General features: G+C 35.5%; 1 protein-coding gene across 4 annotated transcripts in view; it reads right to left on the reverse strand.

The window, feature by feature from the left end:
- Positions 1–23,882, reverse strand: part of THSD7A (thrombospondin type 1 domain containing 7A) — a 282,459-nt gene that overhangs the window by 79,641 nt on the left and 178,936 nt on the right. For 3 of the 4 annotated variants that reach the window (XM_065051177.1, XM_065051174.1, XM_065051175.1), the window contains 3 exons: positions 22,589–22,657; positions 18,420–18,575; positions 15,911–16,114 (listed from right to left, as the gene is read on the reverse strand). In XM_065051177.1, the coding sequence (XP_064907249.1) occupies positions 15,911–16,114; positions 18,420–18,575; positions 22,589–22,657 (429 nt within the window). The remainder of the gene's footprint in view (positions 1–15,910; positions 16,115–18,419; positions 18,576–22,588; positions 22,658–23,882) is intronic. The other variant, XM_065051176.1, reaches the window with a different exon arrangement.

Here is a 23,882-nt window from a genome sequence, read left to right on the forward strand (position 1 = left end):
AAAATAATCATCAGGAAAGTATCATACTGGGTTATAAAGGTTGAAATAACCAAAGAGGCTATTCTTTTATTGAATTCCCATGGATTTTCTCATATGAATTCCTTCCACATGAGGAACTATACATGTCCTTATGCTGACACTCTCATTAGTCTTCATATGCATTGAATGACCTCCTCAGACTGGCTGAGAAGTCAAAGCTGTTTTGTTCACTCTGTCCCTCAAGAACAATACATGCCTATGTATTAATATATTCAAGATGCAGTAAAAACAGATCTGTGGTATGTGCTCAGTCCTGTTTTTCATATGGAACTAACTTTACCACTCTCTGTACCCGAAGTTAGTTAGGCATATGCTTCTCCACTAAAAAGTTCATAACTGCTACAACTTTACAATTTCTGCATTATTCCTGTATAAATCCAAAAATAGTTTGACTATGAGAGGGGAAAATACTTAAAAAAAAAAAAAAACAACAAACCAAACCAAAACAAAACAAACAAACAAACACAAACCAGAAACAAACAAAAAAACCAAACTTACAATACCGAAGTGTCTAAAGATGTTTTCATTATAACTTGGGGCAGAATATAAACAAGAAGTCAGTCTAAAATAAATGTAATTGCCTCAAAATTACAAGAATACCACAACTAGACTGTAACAGTATAGAAAATGCATTGTTAACTGTCATTATGTTAAAGAAAATTAAAAAAAAACCTTCAAGAGAAACACTGAAATAAGAGAAAACATAAAAACTTACCCAAATTTGAAGTTCTATACTAGACTTTCATTAGTAATAACCTTGTCTACACTTTAACTGATTAGTCTAATGCAAAATGGACAATCCTTAACATTATAGGAAAGCTTTTAAAGTCATTACAAGTCCATTCATTTTACAGATGCTAGGGCACCTTATATCTGCTAATAAGCCGATAGTAATCAGTTACCAGGATAAACTAACACTATCATTTTAATGTCTAATGCTGTTGCATTCCTTTCAAGTCACTAAGCAATAAACAGTCCCCAAAGTTCATCACAAAAGGAAAAACCCTACCTGCCTACTGTCACAGAAAATTACCTTTTCCTTCCAAACCATGGTACTGCAGTAGTGTGTGTGTTTTTTTTTCTCAGTGATCAGAAGAGCTAGAGAACTGTGAACTATGTATAGGAAAAAGTGGAGGCCCATAATACTTTCATTGAAATTCTGTACTTTTGCATAATAAGGCACTTGAAAACTGTCTTCCTCAAACCTCCTTATCTTACTTCGACTTTATCAGAACTGCTGATTGGAAATTCAGTCTCGTATCATGACTGAGGTTTGTTGGTTTTTTTTTCTTTTGGCAATTTATTTGTTTTGGTTTTAGGTTGTAGTTTCTTTTCTTATACAAGAGGAACTCTCTGAGGAAAGCTGTCTTTCTCACAGCACATGTCTCTAATTAAAATGCATACACAACTGCAAAAGGCTGACCCAGATTTTTCAGTAGGGAGAATTTAGAAGTTAATCTCTCAAAACCTAATCAAATAAGCCACAGAAAGGGGGAAAAGTAATATTTACATGCAATTTATAATTTACTATCTTGTTTAGCCCAACAATCTTAAGAGTATTTGGACAAACAGAAAATAACAAAAAAACAGCACATGCAACAGTATCTGACTGAAAGACTATTTTTTTGCTCTTGTTTTTTTGCTCAGTTCAATACTTATATATAACACACACTTTGATAGACATTAGGAAACTTCAAATGTTTTATTAATCCCAGCAGTCTGCATATCATCTTGACAGTGTTTATTCAAATCTGCTCCAAAGATAAAGGCTGTCAACATAAGCTTTAATGTTAGAAAAATGGCAGTGTCCTTGAAAACAGTAGCAAGGCTATATTACCTTGTATGTAATTATTTCCCGTTCTAGTTCTTGAATGATCAGCTACCAAAAAATCTCTCTGCATCAGGTAGCTTGATAAATTTTCAACATTTGGAATGATTTTTAACCTCTCTAATCATTGAACATAACGCAACATTAATCTACAATTTACATTCTCAGTGTATTCTGCTTCATTTGCTTAGCAGTTTGGCAACTAACACAATGTGAAGACTTGGTGTATTTTCCCCTTGTATTATTCTTATCAAGTGAAGTTTCTGTGCTCATATCAATAGCTTAGGTGCCTAGCTGGTAACTCCAAGTGTTATATCAGTTGGTAATTCCTTAATCACATGTCTTTCTCTCAATTGCTTTTGCTAACCAGTATTTGCATTTAATTATGTCTTAATTAGTTGATAGTTAATATTTGTGAAGTCATTTTCATCTAAGAAGCCTAAGTAGAATGGCACTGATTTCAATGAAGACAAATACACTGGTTTCTCATATCTGTTCATTATGCAGAAAAGAAAGTTTGCTAATAATTTATTGATATGAAAACACTGTAGGATCGTAAACTATTTGTTGATTTGTGCGTGAAAACTTACTGAGGTTTTGGTTTCAGTGTAGAATTTCAAGTAGTATCGTGCAGTCTATTCCTTGCCAAAAGAAAAATTATAAACATGATACTTTAGCCACTTATTCAAAAAAACCCACCATGAATCTCACAAACATGGATGGATTTTTATCTCAAAATGAGAAACTTGCTAGCATTAGCACATATACTTTCATCTTATTTACACATTTACCATGACTGAACACACCAGTGCCATATGGAAAATGGCACTGACTACTCCCCTTTCACTACGTAAATCCTTTTAAATGGCTTTTAAAATATAATATTAATTTTTAAAATGTGAGTTTAGCCTTTTTTTTTTTTTTAAGCAAGTATTTGTGATGAAAAATGACCAATATTGGCAAGGAATGATACTATACAAAATGAAAATAGGTGGAGCTTGGAAACCCACCATATCCAGTGTTTCTCAAATTAAAGATAACAGAATCCCAATACACTTAAGAAAAAAAGACCATGATTTTTTAAAAACATTCTTCTATTCCCTAATGAGAGGAAACATGCTTTACAAGCAATAACTTCTTGTTGATGACTTTGTGCAATTTTCCCCACGTATTCACCTTGTGGGAAAAGACATTTTGGCAAGTGAGAATATGTCAGCTTCAAGAACTCACACATTCATGCAGAAGTTTAATTCCAACAATAGTACCTGAGCACTTCTGCTCCTCCTCTTTAACCAAACCAGTAAATGCTACCACTACACCACAGTTATAACTTAAACAGTAGCATGTGTTTGCTAACGTTCCTCACAAAACAGCTTCTTAGCAGCTATTTTAGAAGAATGCAGAAGCAAGTTAACCCCTGTGAGTAGTTTATAGGAAAGCTAAAAAGATGTGAAAGACATTCTGCTGCAGAGGTAAGACAATTCTGGTTCCAAAACTTATTCCCTGTCCTTAATCTCATCAAAAATGTCAATAATGCAAATTTCAAGAAAAGTGAGTCACTGCTAAGAAATCCAGTTCTGTGTACCTTAAACGCCCTAGGTGAGAGGTAAGGCTTGCACTATATGCAAAACAGTTACAGGGGTAATCCAACCCAAAATAACACTCCTTACTTTGAAATAATTACAGCCATAAAGGGACAACTCTGAAACAAAAATTAAGAACATATTTTAAAGACTTTTTTTCCTGCTAAAATTACTTCAGATGGGAAACATATTTGTATGTTCATTGGTTGTAACTGGTTAAAAGTAATGAACTCACACCTTCAGATATGACATTAATGCTTCCAGTAATCTCATTTTCATGTCTGGTAATAGAAGAACATATGTACCTCTTTTTATATTAGAGTCATTGATCAGAATTACAGTCGTGTAGATACAGTCTAAATGTGACAGAAGGAAATAAAAACAGGGAAAGAAATAGTATTTCTTAATCTAAATAATATTTTTTGAGGTACAATGTGGTGTCATTTGGCCAGATTTAGCACAGTATGAAAAAATAATATTCCATAACTATGTTAACTCAGAAATATACAATAACCTGAGGTTATTAACCCAAGTATACAATAATCACTTGGCTACCTACGAAGTTACCAATTAGAAAAAAAAATACATATATATATATATACATGAGGTCAGTTCCTTCACTATACACAGAGGCACACTGAGGGTGTCTTACAGCACTAACTATGCCTTAAAAGGTAACACAGTTTTTTATCTATGACAAAACACCATAAGTTACTGAGTACATATTTTGTATTACACATCAAGGACTATTGGAAAACTTACAGATGATAGCGTCTTTGAATTTGCACTACTTTTGACGTCACTAAATATCCACCAGCATGAAAGAGGCTGTATCTGAACTATTAGTGATAATGTGTCAGTGAAAAAGACTAATCTAAATAGGAATACTGAAGAATTAATTCAAATTAATTAAAACGGGACTTTGAAGAAGATTAGTTAAACTGTATTAGCAGTTTGTATGGCTATCCTTATGCAGAATGAAAGAGAAAATAATTAATAAATAGAATTAAGGCCACCTTAAATCTGAATAAGAGGATTCAGATACATGTTTAATATAGTTTTACTAATACTATTTTTGCAGTTAATTTGGATTAACTTTCTTCACCATGAGGGCAGTGAAACACTGGAACAGGCTGCCCGGAGAAGGTTTGGATGCACCACTCCTGGAAGTGTTCAAGGCCAGGCTAGACGAGGCTTTGAGTAACCTGGTCTAGAGGAAGGTGTCACTGCCCATGGAAGGGGGTTGAAATTAGATGATCTTTAAAGTCTCTTCCAACCCAGAACATTCTATGATTCTATTAACTTTCCTGTCTCCATGCAGACAAGACAAAGTAAACAAAACCAGAAACGTGATCTGCCTTTAGCCAAAAATCTGATATACTTTATGCTGTAGTAGACAAGTACCACAGGAATAGTGGTCCAGTATTTCTAATAGAGCTAAGAAGAGCACCTACGTGTTGCCTAACAACAGGAGTAAGATTTTCCAACTGCTTGACAGGTGGTTGAAATATTTTCATGGTTCATTTGCTAATGCAGTCTTACTGAGAATGATAAGGAACAGAGAATACAAGTGCATTGATCATAACCAAGTTCAGTTGCCTTCTAGTGTCAAATAAGCTAATCAAACGTCATTTTGATATGAAAGAAAAAGTAAGTTTGATGAAAGGCTATGGTCCCATTGAGAATAAAATCAATATTAGTCATGGGACCAAGTGGGATCGATATGTCAGACCAATAGGCCATTTTAAGCAGAATGGCGAAAGACGGGAAAAGTGCTGACAGAGTCATAAGGAAACAAGAAGTCACAGTGCAAATCTGGAGGATAAGATCACTTGAAAATTCACAGTGTGTTCCTAAGAACACTTGGCAAAAGCACCAACTCACCTTAAAAAGATACAGCCGATCCCAAGACCAACTTGACAGTCTCGTAAACCCTTCCCAAACAAGACATTTACATTTTTTTTTTAAATGTTACAGACACAGTTGTGTTTAAAAGTGAAAAAAACTCCTTTGACAGACTTCAGAAATATTTGCAGTGTAATTTTGAACATTGGAAACAGGATTTAAAATACATTGATTTGAAAATGCAATATGCTTCTATTTTAGCATTTCACTATGCCTTTTTGATTGTTTAGAAAACAAGAAGTTTTGTTAAATATGGGGAATTATATTACTATTTTTTTCGCTACCAGATATTCTCATCAAATTTTTAAACTCATCGGATATGGACAAGTAGAGTATTATAACTTTAAAAATGTTTCACAGGTATTTTATTGTAACTGTTATTTTACACTTTTCTTTTTCCTCTCCAATAAACAAATGTTAAGAGGAGAACTAGTCCAGGAAGGGCAATGGAATGTCAGAGATTTCAAACAAGTACGATTAGAAATTATAATTCTGATGTGCTGATCTGAACTAGATTAACATTCAGGGATGTGAATAAGGAATAGAAGCATAAAAAGGAAATAATGGGCAAGATTACAAAAACAGTAGCATGAAAACAATGTGACAGCTCCATTAACGTCACTAGAATGACAGTGCTCTCCACAGTCAATCTTTTCAACAAATCCCTAATAACCTGCATATTTTAAACAGCTACCTTAAATGGCCTAGTTTTCGAGAGACACTGAACATTCATCAATTTCATTAACTTCACCCTTCTCATTTTCTGCATAAATATGAGTTTTGAAGGATAACTAATACATTTAAGCTCAGAAGTTCACAAAGTTGCATCACAAATTGATTCATAAATACTCAGGCAATGCAGTTTCATCACCAAGTATTTTCCTGGAATTTGGCCACCAACATTTTAATGTTATTCTTCTCTTTAATGCAAGAGCATAACTCACAGCTGAAGAGAATGACTAATGACATGCAGCTGACAGAATATTAGATGAATTCTTCAGTATGTCAATTATCTAATATTTCACTACTATAAAGTGAATTTGAAGCAAGTTTACAGCTATATATTCACAAATATCTGTGATACCTCTTGCCACACAAATACACCTGTAACTCAAAAGAACTTTTAAAAGAATAAGAATAATTATATCATATAGAAAAAGATGATTGCAAACATTGTCTTTGCATTATTCATCCAGCTTCAGCTAGTACAGAGTTGTCACTCTGTATGTAATCTGACAGCTCGATTCAATCATAGTTAAAACACAGGACCCAAGAGGTGTAAAAGAGATCACTGCCACTGTCATGTTTACACATTTCTGAGAAACAGTTTTATAATTAATTTCATGGATGCTTCTTTCCATGTCCTACTACTGGCAGATAAAATGCAGTCTTTGGAGAACATAATTTTATCCATCTTGCAATGAATATCTTCTCATCATTACAAGTGAAAGACACAGCATGCCTTTAGGGAGCTCAGACTGCAAATTAATCTTGTCTTTTGGAAACATTTTCATAACTGATTCCTCTCCAGAAGTATAAAACTAACCTATCCTTTTGACTTTTGCTTTCTCCCAGCCTCTTTGTATATGGTTTCAGAAAAAGAGCTCTCAGGAAAGCAACCAGCATTAAATACCACTATTTATAAGAATAACCTATGCTAAATTAAGGAAATACAACAACATAGTTATGCAACAAAACCGAAAGTAGCAGGAACACATCTGCAAGTACAGGGACCTTATAAATTTTCTACTTCGCTAATAAGTTATACAAGTTAACATCCTAAAGTCACAGAAATCTGACAGATGTCACTGCAGATTTGAACCTGCTCAGAAAAATTGGCTGTACCATAGAAATAAGAGCCCCTTCCCCTCCTAGAAGGACATCACAGGTCTTCTAGAAGCCTCCCACAAGACTTAAGAAGCTTGTAGCTAGCATTATTCTTCTTTTTCCGATCTTAAAAAAAAAGTCCATTCTGAGACATCCAGAACAAGATATATGATATAGTTTCTACTTAATGTATTTTCCCTGGAAAAGACTAACACAGCAATTTGCTATTTATAAGATAATATCAGTACCAATAATGGATGTCTCAAATTAGTAAAATTAAAACCAAATATCTGTTAATTCCTAGGGCAAGATTTATATAGCTAACTCCCAAAATTATATCAAGAGATCAAACAGCATTAAATGCCAGAACTAAAGGTGCCTTTGTAATATAGTTTTTTTTCAATTGCATAATCACATGCTTATTATTTTTCCACTGGGTCCCTTCCTCCTTCAGTTCGCAGATTGGGAACTCCTTAATGAGTAGCTCTTTGGTATTTTTAGTTTTATTCTCTTTGTTCAAGGCATAAGCCTATGTTTTATTTACCACACATTAATTAAAAGAGTTATTAAAACAGAATTGGTAATTTTCCTAAGATCTTTCCATCGTGGCAATCAGACTCCCATTAATAATTGCATTTTCAGAACACTTAAGATGTAATAGGTCAGTATTATTTACGTTTTGCTGATGCTGAACAAATGCGAAGCAAAATTAAACCCTGAAGGAGACAACTAAGGCTAGTTGTCTCAAAGACAGAGCATTCATTACCACAAAAAGCCACTTAATCCCCAAAGCAGAAACATACGTTTCACAAATAAGTAGCAGGTTCTGTGGGGAAAATGTCATGTAGACACAATTAAATAATTAAAGGCTTCCATCTGATACATTCTACATATGAACCAGACAACCTACCTTAACTTCCTAATGTTTGAGGTCTTGGCTTTGCAACCTAAAATACTTATTTTTGACATAATATTTATTTCCAATTTTCTGGTTTAAAACAGAAACCAAATGAAAAACAGTACTTCAGCCATGGGTGTTGAGTTGACTTTGGACACTTACTGCTCTGCAGGGTGATATCATGGGACAAAAGCACGAGCAGACTATAGTGCACTGTGTTCCAGCTCCAAAAGTGATGAATTTCCTTCCTTCCTCCCCTTCTCTGGCTTCTTATCCAGTCGAATTTTCTCCAGACACTAATTCCAGTCAGTCAACTCACTGTCCCTTTCACCCAGCTCTGCCAAGTTCCCTCCAACTGCTTGTCAAATCCCCTCTTGGCTTGATCATCCCCAAACTGAATAATTCCCCTAATCCCTGACATGTAGAGAAATTTTGCAACTTCCTTTGAGTTCCTTACTTGCTCTCAGTAAAGTGTTCTGGCAGAAATAAGGGTCAAATCCTACCTTTCCCTAGTTCTTAACCTCATTGTTGGGTCAGTATCAGTTTCTTCCTCTTGTCTTCCACCCACATTTTCACCAAATCCCAGGTACAAATCCATTATTTTCCCTCTGTGACTCTATGTAGCTGAAAACCTGCAAAAGGTACTTGCACCCCAAAATCCAGAACAGATGACTGGGAACACTGGAGAAAGCTAAATCCTCAGTTGTTTGCTCTGATTTGAAGTAATCATTGTGGCTGAGTACATTTTATTCTTTGTCTGAAGTTTTCTTAACTATTTGGTAGAGATGGTGCTTGTGCAGTGTACAGGAGTTACAAGAATTGCAAAATGACACAGATTATCTCAAGCTTCTTTAAGCTCCCACTGGAACACTTGTGAAATCAAATATTTCTTGGCAGATAAGAGTGGTTTTACATTAATCAGGACCCAACACAAATTATGATCTGAAAGAAAGGTCAGACAATGAGCTGCTTAAGGCTGGAAGTACTGAGAATAAAATTCCTATTTTTCTGGCTCAAAGTGACTGGCTAATGAAGATATTTTAATTGTCACTATTTATCAAAACACTAGTTTCACAGCTCTGAAGTTTGATAACATTTATTAAGAAAATTTACCATTAGCATGCAGGTTGTCAGAAAACATACATAGGCCTCTAAAACCTTTTTCTCTCAGATGGAAAATTGACTCCCATCAAATACACAAATACAAAACCAAGGAAATTCAATACTGTGTCTATAGATCCAGTTTTACAACCCATCCATAAGTCTATAAACACCTTTTTTTCGTAACAGCATAATTTGAAGTAACAAATGGAAAGATTGTAAAGCATTAAAGTGACCTTCCTAAAAAAAACCCAGTGCTTTGAAATGTATCTACAGTTATGACTCTCTGCATTATTATTATTATGAGGAAGCCTGGATTCTAATCAGGACTGGGTTCCTGCTTTACAGGCTGCTATGTAAATAAAAATGTATGCATCAAAATCTCCCCTCTCCTAATTTGCCTGTTGCTACTACAAGCAGTTCTTGCAATATCTTACTTTTCTATCTGGTTGTGTCATCAAAACTAAAGCAGGTTACTAAGAGTATACATTATATGAAACAGGTAATTGCACTCTCTGCAGTATATTTCATTAATATTTGGGCTTCCCACTAGGACAACTTCTACTCCTAGATGTCCAATAAATTTTAAGTATACCAGTACAGCTTCTCTGCAAAGATGTTATAGTACATTTCACAAGTAAACATGCCAAAACCCAGTGAACTCATCTGACTAGAGTGTCTAATTATGATCTATGACAAAAGAAAAATATTTCGGTAATTAAGTTAGCCCACCTATTTTTAATTTAATTATATTCTTTATGAACATTAATGTCTCTGCAGGCATTACCCATACCAACTCTGTCTTCAAAGATGTGATAATTTGGAAACAAGGTCTATCGCGCTGTCATAAACGATACTTGTTTATTGCACAATGCAGATGAAACTCTGGCTTTGTTGTATTTATCCCTTTAATGGAAATAATCACATCACATTCCAGGCCAACTATTAAAGACACTCAGAAAGCAAATGATGCATTTAAGCCATCCTATATAATGAAATCACTTAATGTTATACAAACACTAAAAACACCGGTTCTTATGTGGAACTTAATAGGGAAATATCCACTTTCCTAATGTCAAGACAAGAGGCAGAAAGGAATTAGTATGATATATTAAATGTGACTCTTTATTGACAGAAGAATTATCAATTATCAAACTTCTCAGAGAACTGAAATGGTATAGTTTAAGCAATAGTGTGCACTATTTTTTTCCTTATATTCCTTTATATTAAATAAAGCAAATCTTGTTAAATATAAATGCCTTAGAAGTCCAATGCTCTGAAATGTCATGGCCTGAGAGTGTCAATTTTAAGGTCCTTTAAACTGACTCTGTTTTACCGTCAGTAACAAATTCTTCCCTATAACAAACATCCAGTCAACATACTCAATAGTTTTTTTGTAACTAGACAAATCAAAGGAAAGAAAGGACCGGGTTATAAATTTAATATCCTATGCATTTACAGTGAAGATCAAAGTGTGCACCTCACATTTGATTTAAATGCCTCAGATGGTCAACCTAAAAGCTGTCAGACAGAAAAGAACAGTTCAAATCAATTCTGTAATGACAATAGCTTGGAGATTAATAATGGGAAATGGGATGACTAATGCCCATATAACCAAGTTCCTGTAAGCATAAGGCAGTACATGCCGAAAGAAACTGTCATTAGCTACTGTATTTTTCTACTAATTGACTGCTGAGCATTGGCCAGATTTTGATCTGGGTTCTCTTACAGGATTAACTCAATAATTCAATGTAATTCGAATTCCAATCTGGCTCTTCATTCTTTTTAAAGAACTAAGTCATAAAGTGACACGAAGTAGATATTTTCTTTCTAAATAATCATTAAAAAAAAATCCAACCAGTCTGGTTGTTTCTTCATTCAATACATATAGCCACACAATAGAAAGGGTAAAAGTAGATTCTTTATACCTGGGCACACATATAAAGCTTCCATTTATTCTCCTATTGTTTTCCATTATAAAAATTAATGAAGACCAGAAGCTATTCCTTTAGCATGTATTTGACTCAAACCATAAACATATAGAAAGAGCCAATTTTTAAACTAGTTAAAATATTTTAAGTGAAAATTGTTGCACAAGACAATCTTCAGTTTTTCCCAGTTTATTCTATATATTTAATTAGATGCCTACTGTAAGAAGCTCTAATGCCATGAGCTAAAAATTAAGAAACTAAATACAGATGTTGATCAGAAAACTATAGAAGAAAATTTAAACTACATGAAGAAGTTTTATAAGCTTTTCTTCAAATTAAAACTCAATAAAAAGAAGACAAGAAATATTACAGGAATAAAGTTTTCTAAGTCTAAAGGAAAACAGAAAAACAATTAAAACCTATAGGGTTGTCTTATAGCTGAAGTACACAGCCTTCAGTCAGTCACACTAGCTGAGAATAAGCACAGGTAAAGGAAATGTACACAGTTCCATTTTGGACAGTACAGTGTTTGAGCCACTCCACACAAAGTAGCTGAACTAATCCATCTGAAATGCTAACATCTGAGTGTCTTAACAAAACAGTCTTGTTTACCTTCTATATCTTTTAATTAACTACCAACACCATGGTTTAAATTCATGTTCCAGTCTCAAGAAGACCAGACCTGTGTCACCCACATATGTCCAGGTGCCAGAAGAGAACCTGTGGCGCTCATCTATGTCAGCACGTATCTATGCCTATAGTACTTCAGGAACAATTTTGCTACTTCAAAGAGTTGCAGGAATTTGCCTGTACACAAAGAGCTTTGCTGTTGCCATGGCTCCCTCTTCTAAGGCTCATCATCTCTCACAGCTGTGAGGCAGGAGATGGCACTGAGTCCATCCTTTTCCCCTGTGGAGCTAAATGTAATCCAACAATTAGTGGACTCGAAGAAGGTCCGGAAGAAATTTGCCCTTCAAAAGCGAGATCTGTTTTATCCAGAGTAATACATGCAATGGTACAAAGCCCAGTATATTATAAAGGTTGTAAAGCAATTTATTATTTAAATGTTTCTACAAAATGAGCAAGTAATTTCAGCCTACTGTCTGAGGGTCAGAAGAACATTGGTAATGCTACAGCCCCTGTGGTACCTGTGTTGCAGAGTTTGGCACAAAGGTAAAAACCTAAAAAAGTGTAATGCATGAACCAGCATTTTGTAGGCATTTTCAGCAGTAGATAATTTTGCAGACTTTTATGTCAGAAATTATTTTGCCCTATTTACATATAAATAGCACTAATGTATCTGTTATGGAGTGGAGAGGTGGTCAGCTATCCTACAATAGAGTGAGTCTTTAGTACAGAAATATTTTTGAAATGGTATTCTTCATAGATTTCCATAGCTACAGAGAAATAGGGATAATTCATCTGCTGTAAAATCACTCTTGTGAACTACATTAAAGGACTTAATCATAGATAATATGTACATACCTCTGTGTGTGTGTATGCATAAAAGTTTGCCTTATATATATATTGCATAAATATATAAATAGATTAATTATGATTTACTAAAAAATGTCATTCTATCATTAGCAAAAGTTGATCTGTAGTGTGTCTCTAATTATTAAAATAATGCATATAACAGAGAAATTCTGATCAGTTTCTGCCTAGTATTGGAGTTTCCACAACTGAAAGGTTTTTTTCACAGAGAGGAGCTTCTTTGTAAAATTTCCTGGAAGACTAAGAATATCTATTCTGAAAAGGTTCTTTCCACAATAAAAGGCTGAAGTTCCATTTATATAATAAAATACATCAAAGTTCATTACAGCCTCTACAATGACAACCTAGGGTACTAACTGTCATATTTTTTTTCAGCCTGAATGAAAATTCTGATTACTGCAATCCGCTGTGGAAAGAGAATGACAATCATAAGCCTCCAGCAACAACACAGGAGGATAATCTATTGTTTGCTATTGTCTCAAAGGCTGTAATGACTCTTATCTTTACACCAAATGGAAGAGAGAAGCTCATTCCAATTATATAAAACAATCTTACAAACACTGTTACTTGATTCTAATTGCAAAGTAAAACACCCAGGTCAAGAAATGTTATCCCAACTAATTATGCTTTAAACATATATAATGATACAACAGTCAACAGAAAGAAAAGATGCTCATCAGCATGGGGTTTATCTTTTCAGAAAAGCAGTATATTTACAGTACACAATGCCTAAGTCCTTTTGATTCAATTTCTCCTATCCAGGCACTGACTTAAGGTTGGCTAATTAATTCATATGAACTGAAAACCAAAGCAAAACAGAACAAACTCTTGAAAATACTGAAGAGGTTATTGTTAAGTAAAAATTAGTTCAGATTAAGTAACATAGCAAACTCAGACAACAATTAATTCTCTCCACATGTTGTTTCCCTTCACAGTCATTTTTACCCGTAAAACTGAATGAAATTCCCTGTGTGCCATTTAGAACAGAATTATGACATGTGATTATCACACAAATTATCCTATTAATTGAACCACAGTCCTCAACTGACAGTCAATGCAGTCTTCTCCAAGAAGTGCTCAAAGAACACTGAATATCACAAATTTCATATTATGATTCATTTAAACCATGATGTTCAGACAATGGAAGAGTAACATTCTCCAAACTTTATTTGACTGCAAGCTACCTTGCAGTTGTAGGGCTTGATGTAAAACCTGCCTGATTGCAAGGTACTGCTCTCCTAGATTTTGCAGAGCAGAATCTGGATGCCCGCAAGAAGCGTTTGATGAAGAAGGATACATGTGCCAGGGTAGGAGGCCAGAGTACTAGATGGGAGTTACTGAGGTTGGTGGTTTCTTACTTCACAATTTGCTTCTACTGTATCATGCTAATCTTTGTCAGGAGAGACCCAAGGAAAAGTCACTTAGTGTTACTGGTGAAGATCACAGAAGTTCTTAACTAAGAGAAGGAAGTAATTTTGAGGTAAGGCTGAGGCAATCCACTGCATTACTCTCCATTGCTTTTGCACTCTGTCAAAGATATTGAACACATACCTTTGTGGGTGATTAGACCTTTGCAAAAGAAACCATAATTGCAATTCATTTTCTCCATTCTTTGAAGCTGTGTCCAAAACTCTTTAATCTTAAAGACTAACAGGCACATGGCCAAAGCCTGATTTCTCCCTCCTTTTGGGATGGATTACTGATATGGGCAATGTATAATGTCATCTAATTATAGCAATATATAATGCCATATAAGTCAGAAAGACAGACAAAGATTAATACTGTCAGTAAAGAAGTTAATCACAAGTCCAATTTTGCCAAAAAAGACGATGAAGTGCAGAGAGCAAATCCTGTGAGTTTGAAACAGAATAGAAAATACCATACACATAAAACTTATCTTAAAATTGAGAAGCTCAATTGCATCTTCCAAATATATTATGATTACAATAAATTATAGTCAACATAAATGTCTGCATTACAATCTCGGAAGAAATTAGTCTGATCAGAAGTTAGACAAGTGAGCAAATAAAACTCCTCAAAACTGAAGGTAAGCCAAACTATGCGAAATCTAGTAAAGGAAAAAAATACACTTGATTGTTTGGTTTACAATTTATTTTTTTGCTATTAAAAAGAAAAAAAAAATTCAGAATTACATAGGGAAAAATTTAATTTATGAGGAAAAGGCCATTTTCACCTGACAATGTATACAAACAAAATTTCAAATATTTTTTGTGTTGTTGCCAAGAAATTATTACACTGTGAAGGGATTGTTTTAGGAAAGGAACATAAAATGTAGTAGATTCAATATCATAATTCTAGGCTAATCTCTGTCTGGGCTGTAAAAAGCGTTACCAGTTCTTTTAGGTGTAGGCAGAAAAATAAAATGTACACTCTAATTTTTCCAATTTAAGCCCCAAAACTCAATTATTACCCAAATTCTTGAACATGAAAGCTGAAGATTTAAATCTCTCTATAATCAGGTCTTATTACTTCTGATGAATTTAATTATAAAATATTTTGTGTAGCTGTTAAATACTCATCAGAGATGTACAATTACTTAATCCTCTATAGGGAGGTAGAAGTTTCTTAGCATAACTACACCGTAGTCAGTACAATTATTTTAATTCACATGCTGCTCTAAACTGTAGTATTATGAATTAATAAGGAATATTCTTGCAACAGTAATCCATGAGTCTTCCATAGATTAAAGTATTTTCTAAGCAGCTTTCAAAATAGGTTTTCATGGCTGTGTCATGCAAAATCTGTTTTCTCTCACAGAGGATAACTAAATAATGATGGTATTTTTTCTGACCTTTTGAAGAAGAAAGACAGCCTGGACTGTCAAAGCAACTTCATAACACATATCAAACCATGCTTTTTAATAAACACATTATTATTTTTCTTCCAGCTATGCTTAGTGCAATACATCTTACTTTACTCACACTTTATATGGTTTTGGGCTCAGCAGATCAGATTTGTTAGTAGGATTACATCAGAAAATTCAGTCAAGTCATTGCAGGCATGAGTCTGACCTACTGAAAAGCAATAGCCATTTCCTACTGACTTTTCTCAAAGTCTCTTTGGGAACTTTTGAAAACCTACAGCATGTAGGAGAAGGAGCTTGATCCTAGAGGAACCAGAGGGCCTATCCTGCTTAACCAATACAACAGAAATTTGTCTCTCTTCCAGTCGTCTTGGTCTTAAGGACTGAGAAAGCTGAGAACAACAAAAACTGCTACCCTTTTGGACTATATTTTAGCATCTTCACTCTAGTTGCTGTGGACTGTGGGGAAAAGCATCTTACCATCACTGTTGATGCATACAACAATAGGAACCTGTGTACCAGTGCCACATGGCTTCTCATTGTCAGGAATGCACTCCTCCAACCCCACGATTCTCCAGTCATAGCAGGAGGGCTCCTCACATGGGATGGCTTCCAGCAGGTGAGGGCAGTTTCCTGTTCCTCCCGTAGGCTCATTGGTGATGCGCCGTTTCCTTAGTTTAAAGCCTGAAATGTCCATGAAAATAGAAAGGGAAGAATAAGTCAATTCTAAAACGCAAAGTGAAGAGGTTTTTATCTATCTACATCTAAGTGAATGGTTAAGTTTCTCTTCTGTGTAAAAGATACCACAGACACTCAATGCAACACTGCACTTTAGAGAACTGAGTAGAATTAGTTGAAGAAGGAAGGGAGGTAAAACTTAACAAGAGCATCATGAGTTTTGAGTTTATTCAGTAAGCTTTGCTTTGAATCCCTGTTTATCCTAGTCATATGTACTCCAGGAGGGAGACAGGAGTAATTTCCTGTGCATCTCTCTTGCTGGATCATCTAACAAATTGTTGACTACATTGCTAACTACATTGTGGGGTTGCCATTTCTCAAACATGTTGTTTGTTTTCTTCTCAGGTACCTTCCAACAGGGATAGATTATCAAGTGAAATCAGCTTCTAAACACTCTCCTTGTGAGCATTTACACATTTCCTTAAGACTACCTAGGCTCATTTTCGATTGGAGAAACTCATGGGCCTTTATACAGTGTGTCATCTGCCAAGCCCATGTCACTCTCTGAGAAAAGCCTTTCTCTCACTTTCAGGATGGCATGTTGAAAAAGCCAGACTAATCTACAGTCAGAACAACCTAACCAAACTGAACAGAATCAGGAAATAGTTTCTTGTGTAGAGCTTCTGATATATCTGATCAGAATATTTTAATTTTGGCAAAGTTTTCTTTCTTTTCACATCTCTTCACGGTCTCTGTTTCATCTTGATATGCAGACAGGTTAGTAATACACAGATTTTTTTTTTATATAAAATATTATGTATAACTCTCTAATATCTACCAGGACACAAACTAAACAGGAGAGATTTTCCAAAGACATATGTGCAAAAAATAATTCTTTGTTTGAAGATGTGCCTCTTAATTATAACAAATATTACTCTAAAAATATATTTCCATGTATCTATTTTTTTTTCTAAATTGAAGAGGTTTACTAAGCCTGCCACAAAAGACTGATATAATTTCACAAAAAGAACCCCAGTGTCTAATGTAACAAAGGTGGCAAACGATTCACAGTAAAGGCAATTCCTGAAATACGTAGAGAGACTCGCTGCTAAAACTGGGAGTGCCTGTACAACTTCCACATAATTCTCTCAGAACTGTAAATGTAACTGTAAAAAAAAAATCTAAGAATTTCCAGATAAGAGGAAAACATTGACAGCTGAGAAAAGATTCCTGGTCATGTGTGCAGGAATAAAGACTTGCATAAAATACATCCTAATACATTTCCATTAGGCAGGTGTCCAAATCAGTCTCACAAACCTAAACATTAGTCCTGAAAATGTAGCAAATCTTTCAGTGATGAAACAACAACAGAAATAACAGGCTACTTGACTGCTATACTCAGAGAATACTCAATCCAATGGGCTTACACAATGAACTGCTTTTTCTTTCTTGAATTGATCAAGGTCAGGTCACATTACCCTGAGACAGCATTGTAAAACTTGGATTATTGCTGCCCAGACTGAAGGGCAGCTAACAGTATATCAGGAAGAAGCAGCTAAGCTAATGTGGCAATTACAGTTGCTCCTTCAAGTGGACATATGTGGCTGCTCTTTCTAATGAGTGTTTTCAATCAAGGAGGTTTGTATTCTCAGCTTTTGTCAGATAATCACATCACAGCAATGACTTGGCCACTTTTTCTTATTTAGAGCTAGAAACCTGAAGTCTTCTTACGTGAAGTCCTTATCACTGTATTCTTGCTTTCCTATTTTGATATCAGGTTACTACAACATGTTTTGCACAGGAATAAACTGTTAAACACATGAAAATTGAAACCAGTACGTATGTCACCAGTAAACAGTGTCAGTTATCAACAGCGAATGGTCTCAACTCTTTGCCAGAGAATGCTTTACAGTCTACTGGTGAACTCTTAAGCTATCACTGAACTGTAAACCTTTAAGTGACTTGGACACTATGCACTTCAAAGGCTGCTTCTGTCCTCCTTTGGAAAGAGAATTGTGATTTGAACATGTACACAAACAGTAGGCCTTTCAGTTTAAATTTTAAAACTGGAATTGACTTGTAATTACCCAACCTGATCTTGAGAGCTTAGTAAACAGTCTACATTTTTGCCAGCTTTGGTGGAGCAGTACTGATAATACAGGCCTAATTCAATGACCTTTTTTTTGATGCTGAGGCACAGGATATAGTCTTCTTGGTACAAAATTCAGTATGCTTGCATAGCCAGTGGTCCCTAGTGACTTAGGAATAAAAAATAATCACCATTAAAAGGCTTCACTGAATTTTTACATACCCTTCTTGGCCTGAGGGTCATCACAGCTTTCATAGGTGCATGGTCCCCAGGCTGACCATGCTGAGGTCTCACACTCTGTAGGACAGGGGATATGGCACAGCTGGGAGGTGCTGGGAAGAGGTCCCGTACACAGCTTACGGTCCACTGGCCTTGAGGCTGTCAAAACAAAGTCAATGCATTTCTCACACGTCACCAGTCACGATCTTTTATTCTAAGAGGAAAGCACTATCCTCCATTCAAAAAGACTGCTGTCATCATTTTAGTCTGATGAAGTGATGGTAAAATGCCTATCTTGAGAAAACGAAGCAGAAACCAGTTTAACTCTCTGCATGAACAGAGCCAAATCTGATAACGTGGAGTTGGGAAAATAGTAGATATTGCAGCACCCTCTTGGACCTGGTCCTCTCATGTAGTGGATAGATGATGTTACAACAATTGTCCGCATTGTGCTCTGTGTAAATCAATGTCTTGCTGTCTTGTTCAGTTTGTCTTCAATTAAGAAACTGAAGAAAGGGCTGTATAAATCCATTTGCTCCTGTGTGATATTATAACTTCAAAAGCCTGCCTAATTAAGGTTTAGAAGATTAATTTTAAGCTATAACCTGAAACACAGTTAAAATTATGACCACATTTTGTTTTTTCTTTACTCTAAAGACCTTCAAGTGCACATTCAGCAATAAGATTTAGTTTGAGAAAGGCTTTGTTTTAGATACATCTACGTTTTGCATATAAATAATTAAAACTCTGCTCAAGAGAATTGATTTTTTCATTAAAATATTAATCTAAAGAGAAATGTCAAGGCAGATTCTTGTGTTCTTTAAGGACCAATAAGCTCTGGAAGAGACCAAAATCACCCTTCTCCTTCCATAATTTACTCTGTTGAATTCCCAGGTTACATAAATAACAAGACAACTCTATAAGGTGCCAGACTAAATACACAGAACTCTAAATCAAAGTATACTATATAGATACAATAAAGAACTCTAAATCAAAATATACTATTTCATTACAAGTGAGATTTTAATTCTCTTTCATAATATAGGACTTCACAAAACATTAAACTAAACAGAGAATATCTGCTGGAAGGCAAATTGAAGTCTGTCATACTCATTCACTTCAGTTGATTGAAGAAACATGCAATTCCTTAGCTTAAAACACACTCATCCTACTCCCTCAGCGTTTTTTCACAGGAAATTTACCTCATTATTTTTCTGCCATCACTACAAATAGTCTCTTTTGATGGAAAGAGCTCTCTGATTAAACATATTCTGAAATAAGGTCAGAATATGACAAAATATCCTTCTGAAAGACAAGATCAATAACCATAGATACAATCTTAAAGTAAACACCAGGTTGTTTAAGCATGGTCTCATTTGTAGATATGTGTGTCTCTTTCCATTCAGACTTCCTAAGTAGATCATTCCAGTTATAGAAAAAGCATTTAATTCTCACTTTTTAAAGGAAAAGGGAATGAAAAATCATCGGCCTCCCTATTCTGGCTTCCCATGTTGCATCCTTGGCACAGTTTTACACTGTGTTGCTCCATACAATGAAGGCATGAGGATGGCATACAGTTATTCAACATCACTGCCTCCAGCTCACCAATCTCTTAATAAAAAATGATACAAGATCAAATATTCCAAAATTTGAATAATGCTATGTTGAAATTAAATTTTATGGCAGAACACTGAATTTTACAATAAGCTTGACACAGGCACCTAACATGCATGATAATCAACATAATACGCCTATCTTGTGTAGAACATGGATCTAAATACAAATAATTTGCCTGTAATTGAATTTGTATTGAATAGTTTCTAGTAACAAAATAAAACTGGGGGAAAAAAAAGTAAGTAATTGCTAACTGTACTTTTTTTAACCTTGATTTAATCAAGGAATTGCCCAAGTGAGACAGCTGAAATTAAGGGTCAATTACACCCCTGAGATGACGCCTTGCTTCAGGGAACAGAGAAAACATTCTGCAGAATGCCTTGCTTAATCTCCAGGCTGTATCAGGATAAAGAACTTACCATCAGAGTAGTTTACGGTATGTTACTCAGAAAAAAAAAAGACACCTTTCATTAGCAAGCTTTAAGTAGCAGATACTAATATCACAGGTGTTCCACACCTCAAATAGATATTTTTAAGACTCTGCCAATAGAAGTTACTACTGTGCTGTTATCATAATCCATTTGGCTTCAAGTGAAATTTGTGATTGTCCTGAATTTCTAAATTATGAAGAATTGTGACTGTGTTTGGCTTTAAAGAGACTGAGTTAAATAACAAGAATGCAATTTCAATTTTTTGGAGGTTTCTGTCCAGTAAGAATTCTAGGACTTATCAGCAAACACTGTAAAATAAACTTATGGTGGAAACACTTACTGAAAATATCTACGTTTTCCATTACTCATTAGAGTGTAGAGGAAGAAACAAAATGCTTTGGGGACAGGTAAGTGGTATCAATAAATCTATCAATATGCTAAAGTATTTTTGAAATGCTCTTCTTAGAATATGAGTGATGTACAAATGTTTGCTACCAGATATTATGTATTGCTGTTAAAACAAAAGAATTCAACAGTAGGACAGACAAGTGCTATTCCACATTATTACAAAAATGGTTTCATCATTGAAGCCTCAGGATGCATTTCACCCAGGATTACTCCGAATTTTTTCTTTGAGATGACAGTAAAATAAGAAAACTTTGTCTTGCCTGGCTATCTTAGGAACGTCTTGATCCCACTGATTTAAACAGATTTTTTCCAGCCTCAAGAAAGTATAAATGAACTCAGCTTTTGCTGCTTATCATTTAGCAAAGACACTTTGAGAGAGGATGATGCTGGATGCAGAAATTTGCAGTTTAAATCCCTATATTATCTCTCCTTTAATACTCTCCTGTGGCAGCAATAAAGACAGTTCTTTGTTCCTTGGCAGTGATGCTGAATGCTGATTAGGTTTTGTATAATACTAGAAGCTCTGTGTGGAATTTGACCCAATTTGGGGCCAAAAATGGAAAGAAAAGTGAATGCATTTTGATAATCTCTCTTCTTCAATCTAACTAAAAAAAATTTGCTCCGTTTTGAGTAAATTTCAGATTTCAAGTAATTACCTAAAAACTAAGATGAGATTCTATCACCCTGTCCTCAAATCATCTAGTATACTAGGAAATTTTAGCTGAATATGTTTTATCCCCTTGTAAAGCATCTCTCAGAATGACTGCATTTGAAAAAGAACTGAAAAGAAAAAAACACAGTTCTGTTCTTAAGTTCTTGCTACATTTATCAAGATCTCAACCTCCTCATTCTTCTCCAGGACCCACAAACATACCAGTGGCCAGTAATGACCAGGCTGGCAAAGAGAGTTAATCTCTACGTGGCTGCAGCAGTATAAGCAGATACAACTCCATTTTCCTCCCTCTGGTCATTTGTCACACTGGTTTCACAGCTAATAAATTTACGCTCGTACAGGAATTTTCCTCCCATCCTCATTCTATACTGAGAGTTTTAAAGGTACTTGGAAATGGATGACGCAATCTACTTCATAGGCTTACTGCAAGATAAACTTCAAGACTAATAGGTTAAACAGGTGAACAGCGATGAAACAATTTATGTGGGTGGCAAGTAAATGACAGAATTACAGCGGCCTCCAGGAATCTTGATTATCAGCTCCCTAATTACTACATTCAGCATTGCCTCTTCTTCCTCAAGTCTAAATTTGTGAATTCTGATAGGAGACAATACAGACCTGAGTGTCATTGAGGATTCTGGTTTAGCTAAGTATTAAAAGTTTAAATTCTTTCAGGACCCCTTACTCAGTGTTTTAAATCTACAAAAGGGACTACAATTAATAACTGTTATGAATGCAACAAAGCAATTCACAGCACTCAGAGTCAGGAGAAATATCAGTCACTTGCTGAAATGACTCAGGAGTGGGAGCAGGGAACTGATCTGGCATCCACGCTGGCTAACGAACTTCATTAGTTGGAGTTCAGGCCTGTCACTTTCAAATTGACCTCAAATTTTCTGAGAATGCACAAATCCATTAAACTATTTCAGAGCTATATAAACACGTTCATAATACACATTCAGCCAATGTAGTTCCCCTGAAAGGGACGTTGCCTCCTTTGCACGCTTTTGATTGAAAGGCTAAGCCAGAGGCCTTAATTTACCTACCTGTTATTTCAAAAGTGATCGATAGCAGAGGTGCAGCACTAGCCTTCGACTTGCTCTGTGACTGACTTTCTGAAATAACAGGGAAACGCCACCATAAGTATATGAGAATGGAGGTCTTCAAAGCAGGCTTACCGAGACAGCATTCACTACAACCAACAGCAAACGAAGGCGTTTCCCCACAGCTAAAACTGCTAGATGTCTCCCACAGGTTTCTCCCCTCCTCAAATCACTCCTAGCTTCTAAATGCTTTTGTTTTTAGAGGCACTGATTTGCTTGTTCCTGGGAGGGCCTGGAAAGCAGCTCTTGCCCACACCAAATCCAAGAAAGGAGTGGGGAAGGAGGGGTGAGGGAGGGGGAAGAGAGGGAGGATGAATGGAGATGCAGCTCTTCTGAAAATCTGCCTCCTAATACAGAAACACCCCAGAGCTCCTTTTTAAACTAAGACCCACTTCACCCCTAGTTTGAGCTCTTGAAGAATTGTTCTCATGTTTATGCATCCAAAGACTAGTTACATTTTAATCAGCTTTCTGGGGCCTGCAGAGATTACCTCCTGATGGGCTCTGCGTATTCCTGTCACACTCTGATAAGGGCAGATTTCACACTCGCCTAAGCCGGCGAGACTTCACAGCCTACCAAAATCCTAATCATCATTCTGAACAGTAAGCTGCCACTGATTTTATTGTTACCTCTCCTTAGCTGGGAGCTTTTACTCCTTTACTCTAAGGTGGGGATATCTAAACTCTGCTCAGCAGAGGCGATTTACTACAAGCCCTTGGATAGAAGCTGATTTCCATTAAAAGAAGCGGCTTGAAAGCTTCTTCTTCAATAAATACAGTTGTGGGGCCAATGGAGCACACAAGTCACACTCTACTGATCTGAGCAGTCACACTGAGACAGATGTCAGCATTAATACTGACCACAAGGTCTACTTCTACAGCAAGTTTGAGAGCACCTTCAGCCCACAGCAGAAATGTCATTATCCTGCAGTTTGGTCAGCTCTGCTCTAAATGTTGTATTATATGACTTGTAAAATGATGTTACTTTTCCTAAAATGTGTGGCTGTATTTATTTATTTATTACTAATAATGTACTTTTGTATAAAAGAGCTATGGAAGAGGATAAAATTTAATTAATGAGCTAAATGTATTTAGCTTAATTAGTAATTCCTACATCCGTATGTATGCAGAAGTAGAAGTAACATAAAATACTCAAATGTTGTTCTTCAGTGTGTATTTTACAAAGCGAAACAAATATTTTGTCTCTTAAGCTACTCTCTCTTGTCTTAAGAAGCTGT

Source organism: Columba livia, chromosome 2, assembly GCF_036013475.1.
Source record: "Columba livia isolate bColLiv1 breed racing homer chromosome 2, bColLiv1.pat.W.v2, whole genome shotgun sequence".
Lineage (NCBI taxonomy): Eukaryota > Metazoa > Chordata > Aves > Columbiformes > Columbidae > Columba > Columba livia.